The sequence below is a fragment of the Bison bison genome, unplaced genomic scaffold, assembly GCF_000754665.1.
Source record: "Bison bison bison isolate TAMUID 2011002044 unplaced genomic scaffold, Bison_UMD1.0 scf7180017864263, whole genome shotgun sequence".
NCBI classification, from domain to species: Eukaryota; Metazoa; Chordata; class Mammalia; order Artiodactyla; family Bovidae; genus Bison; species Bison bison.
In genome coordinates this window covers 1,382,455-1,383,484 of record NW_011494835.1, presented here as the reverse complement: position 1 = coordinate 1,383,484, position 1,030 = coordinate 1,382,455, and the positions used below count along the sequence as shown (strand labels likewise).

The following is a 1,030-nucleotide window of genomic DNA, read 5'->3' as shown; positions in this document are numbered from 1 at the left end:
GCTGCGGTTTCGTTTAAATGCAGACACAGCTCAGCTCTGGCCCCACAAACCTCTCATCTTGGACTTCGCCCTCCGGTGAAAGCTACGGCTCGCCCCTGCGGTCCCCACCTGTTCGGAAGGAACCCGCGGAGCGCGCACCTACGCCCGGGGCCCCTTTCCTCCCCGGCTCAGACTTTTCCTGCTGAGCACCCTGCTCTCCCTGGTCCAGGCCGGGCTGGCAACTTTCCTCCCAGCCTGGCGATCGCCCGGCTTGGCTGGTCCCCAAGAGACTCTGCCTTCCTGCAGTGCCCCCGCCCCCGAGCTTCCCGCCGAAGGGCCGGGCGCCCTCCACCCCTCACCCGGGGACCCGAGGGCGGCGAGCCGAGCGCACGCGCGCCCCGCGCCCCTGCGCCCCTCCCCGCAGGCGGCGCGGCTTCCCGGGCAGCGCCTCCCCTCGCGGGGAGGGAGCCGGAGGGGCTCGGGACGCCGCAAGCAGACCTGCTCCGGCTGCGTGCCGCGCGGCTCTCCTCCGAGAGGGGCAGCAGTAACCTCGGCGCCCGCAGCTCCTCGGGGGAGCCGAGCACGCCTCTTCTGCGCCCCCAGCACCCGCCACCTGCTCCCCGCTTGCAGCTGAGCCTCCGCCCGGGACTCGCCGCCCGAGATGGATTTCCTTCTGGCGCTGGTGCTCGGGTCCTCGCTCTACCTGCAGGCGGCCGCGGAGTTCGACGGGAGGTAAGTCGCCCCCCGGGGACCCTCTCTTGCTCTATCCAGCGCTAATTTCACACCGCCCTGGAGTCCCATCTCTCTTCTCTAGGGCCAGAAACGGGGCCACCGCACGGCCTCGGCGGGAGGAGAGCCGTCGAGCAGCCGTCTCCACCAGTGGCTGCCCAAGGCCTAGAGGGCGCGCCCCCTGCGCGTCCGGGAACCCGGGGAGGCTGCGCTGCGGGGTGGGCCGCCGAGCCCTAGTCGGGGCTGCGGGAGAAGGGAGGTGGAGCCCGGCATCTGGGCTCTGAGGGCGCGGGTTAGCTGCCCCACAGGCGGTGACGGGCGG

At 72.2% G+C, this 1,030-nt stretch overlaps 1 protein-coding gene across 6 annotated transcripts in view; it reads left to right on the top strand.

Annotated features, from left to right (window-relative positions):
* Positions 1-419: 419 nt before the first annotated feature.
* The window catches only part of NPNT (nephronectin), a 97,809-nt gene continuing 97,198 nt past the window's right edge, over positions 420-1,030 (top strand). For 4 of the 6 annotated variants that reach the window (XM_010848251.1, XM_010848248.1, XM_010848245.1 and 1 more), the window contains exon 1: positions 420-711. In XM_010848251.1, coding sequence (XP_010846553.1) covers positions 641-711 — 71 coding nt within the window. In that variant the 5' untranslated portion in view covers positions 420-640. The remainder of the gene's footprint in view (positions 712-1,030) is intronic. The other 2 variants (XM_010848249.1, XM_010848247.1) reach the window with 1 other exon arrangement.